The sequence below is a fragment of the Morone saxatilis genome, unplaced genomic scaffold (assembly GCF_004916995.1).
Source record: "Morone saxatilis isolate NCDOM2014 unplaced genomic scaffold, NCSU_SB_2.0 Contig21, whole genome shotgun sequence".
Taxonomy (NCBI): domain Eukaryota; kingdom Metazoa; phylum Chordata; class Actinopteri; family Moronidae; genus Morone; species Morone saxatilis.
Genome location: NW_023339774.1, coordinates 19,499,255 through 19,502,384, shown reverse-complemented (window position 1 = coordinate 19,502,384; position 3,130 = coordinate 19,499,255). Strand labels below are relative to the sequence as shown.

Genomic DNA, 3,130 nt, shown 5'->3' with positions numbered 1-3,130 from the left:
TGGTTGGGAAGCGCTGAGCTCACACTGAAGGGTCTCGCTGCTGTCTGACACTGGAGACATCCATTTGATATTTCAGGCTGACCTCATAGTGTGTGAAGCAGTGATCTTCTCAGGTTCTTGACGGAGAAAGTTGCTGCTCCCTCTCCGTTCTGCAGCTCGCAGTGAATTCCGTTCGCTGAGAACATATGCCCTATTGAACTCTTCATACTGCTTTCTGATAGAGTTCAAGCTCACTCTGAAAGAGTCTCAGGCTGCTGTGGACAGTGACACCTCGCTTGATATTTAAGGCTGGACCCATTGTACAAGCGGTGATGTTCTCCCAGTTCTTTTTGGGAGAAAGTTGTTCTGCTCCATCACTACATCAAGCTCAGCTTTAAATTCTTTTCGCTGATGATGTGTGCCACTTGGAGCTCTTCATAATCGACTTGCAGGGCTTTTTCTTCTTCTCTTGGTGTATGTCTCACCTGAGTAGCATCTTTGTGATGCTGAAGAGTTTCTGTGTCGCTGTACTTTCGCAGCCTCTCTATATTTCTCCTTGTTTCTTTTTCCTTGTTGATATACATCTCTTCAGGGTTTTCTGTCTGGGAGGTTGTCTTCCTTGTCTCATCAACGCTTTGTAAGTTGGATTCTCCTGTTCTTCTCGGTGAAGCAGTTGACCTCTACTGCATCCACTTCTATTGAGTTGCTTAACTTGTGCACGAAGGCACGCACTCCTTAAGAGGTTCAGCGGGCCGCGGCCAGCGGCTTGCCTGTCCAGAGATCTCTGGTAGTCTTGAGTTTTTAATTTGCTGCATTTTCTTTGGCTGGTGGATCAGTCTCAAGTAATGCTCTTGCTTGAATTGCAGTTTGTCTGAACAGATGTGGTCTGTATCAGTGGTCGTGACTTGAAAGAAAAAAAAAAAAAAGAAGAAAAGTATTCTTGCCTTGTTTCTGTCACTTTGTCTCACAGTGGTGTCACTTGTTGAAAAGTTTCGAAAGATGTGTCTGAACGGTTGAAATGATCTGACTGTCTGAATCTTATAGACTACAGACCTGCTGATATCACAGAATGGAATTATTGCATTCTATTTTCCTTTGATTCGTACAGTTCCATTCTATTTTCCTTTGATTCGTACAGTTCCATTCTATTCCCTTTGATTCGAACAGTTCCATTTCTGTTTCTGTTTTTTTCTGCATGTTTACATTCAAATCTTTCAAATTATCTGCGATTCAAATGGAAACAAAATAACTGCCCACTGACAACATTCAAAACCGGTTTTAAAACCTGCCATTAATCCCAGTGATTGAAAGGTCTAACACAACAGCTTCACGAAGCTTGAATGCTTTCATTAATGATCGGTTGAGAACCACAAAATGCACTTTTTGTGTCTCAATACATTTATTATAAACATTTCCATTTTGTCAATTATCATCATTAACTCAACATTAATGACATCCATGCATCATTAATATTCCTATGTTAATTATTGCTATTATTATCATAATTATTATTTTATCAAATATATTAAGTATTAGATCCCAAACAAATAATACAAAACAAATGTGTCAAAACAAAAATCCCCCCTGAAACACCCATTAAAACTGCAGTAACCACATTTTGTCACCACCATTATTACATTTATTATGCATCTGTGCGACCGCTGTGCAGGCCCTGACGTAGGTTGATAGCGAGGTCCCACCCAATGCTGCTTGCTTTTTATTTTTCCTCGTAGGGTATACTAAACCGACCCGGGGAGTCACGCTCACTAGTCGTAGCAGCTAGCGAGTGAACATGTAGCATTTAGCTGCTAAAGGGCCAAATGAGGGTGGTGGTGGAGACCAAAACAGAGCTTAAAAGGAGACTAAATGAATGCTAATATTGCTCTGTAGCTGCTGTCGAAATAGGCTAATGTATGCTAACTTTATAAGGTGGTAATATCTCAGTAAAGTGGTAAAACAAAAGTCTTAATGCTGCTTTAAAGTGTGTGTACTTTGTTATTCCAGGTGGATAAGACTTGTAACAGCCCTGTTACATCCTCCTGTGAAAACAGCTTCAGAGTGAAATGCCCGCCGTCTCTTCCTCTGGTCAGTCTGGGGCCTGTTTGATGTTTTCTGGGTGTATTTTATTTATTTTTATTATTTCTATCCATTGTGATCTATAGAAAACACGTAGTTTCTTAATGTTATACAATGCTCCCTCTTGTATGTGTCAACATCCATTGTATATCTTTCCTGTATGTGCGCTTTTGCAGGACTTCTCCAGAGACTTCTCCGACCTCGACGGGGTTGTGCAACAAAGGCGGCAGGAGATGATGGAGAGCAGCAGCTCCGGCTCTCAAACGCCAGATTATGAGAAAATAACTGGTGTGTGCTCCATCCTCAACCCTCCATGCACACTTCTACCATTTACTGAGCTGCTGTACACTTAAGATTAATCTACTGTACACACCTTATATTCTCTACAATGTTAACAATGTCAGCTGCCACTGTGGCTCAGGCGATCTTTGGTTTGCAAATAGCTGGAGTTTAGCCAAGTGAAATTGGACCCATTGAGAGTTTGTTATTGTACAGACAGTTGGCATGAAACCAGCAATGATCCTGTTGAATAATGCAATACATTTTCAGCTTATTGTTTATATAACAGTGAGTTTGTGCTTCCATTAATAATATTTACTCTTAAGAGAGTCACACAAGGCTTGTTTTCTGTTTTATTTGCGCAGACTTCAGCGGCCTGCCGGACACGTTTCTGAGCGCAGTGAAGAGCGGAGAGGTTTCGGTCCACGCAGACATTCACCTCCAGACTCCGAGCCAAAAGCACGGAGCTGTTCCCCTCAAGAACGGTAGTTCTGATACCGGATCTCTGGGAGTAAAAAAGAAAGAAAGAAAGAAAAAAAAAAGCTTTGTTGATACGTCTGTAGTTTTGGGTTTCAGTGTTTTCCCAGAAGAGATTCAGTTGGAAATAATCGTTATAAAACAAATAAAGCGAGAGTAACTGATCTGTTAGTGCTGAAATACAGGACCATACTGAACATAACTACACAGTTTACAACAGACGTAACTATTTAAATACAGGAAATAAAAGACAAATCTGGATAATATTCAGTTAAATAATAAAATAGACTAGATTGACGTGATATTTGCTCATTTGTTT

General features: G+C 40.6%; 1 protein-coding gene across 1 annotated transcript in view; it reads left to right on the top strand.

Moving 5' to 3' along the window:
- LOC118332999 (GRAM domain-containing protein 2B-like) overlaps positions 1 to 3,130 on the top strand; it is a gene marked incomplete at its 3' end in the record, with an annotated part of 9,040 nt that overhangs the window by 4,600 nt on the left and 1,310 nt on the right. The window contains 3 exon segments of the mRNA XM_035668477.1: positions 1,984 to 2,064; positions 2,232 to 2,343; positions 2,700 to 2,819. Coding sequence (XP_035524370.1) covers positions 1,984 to 2,064; positions 2,232 to 2,343; positions 2,700 to 2,819 — 313 coding nt within the window.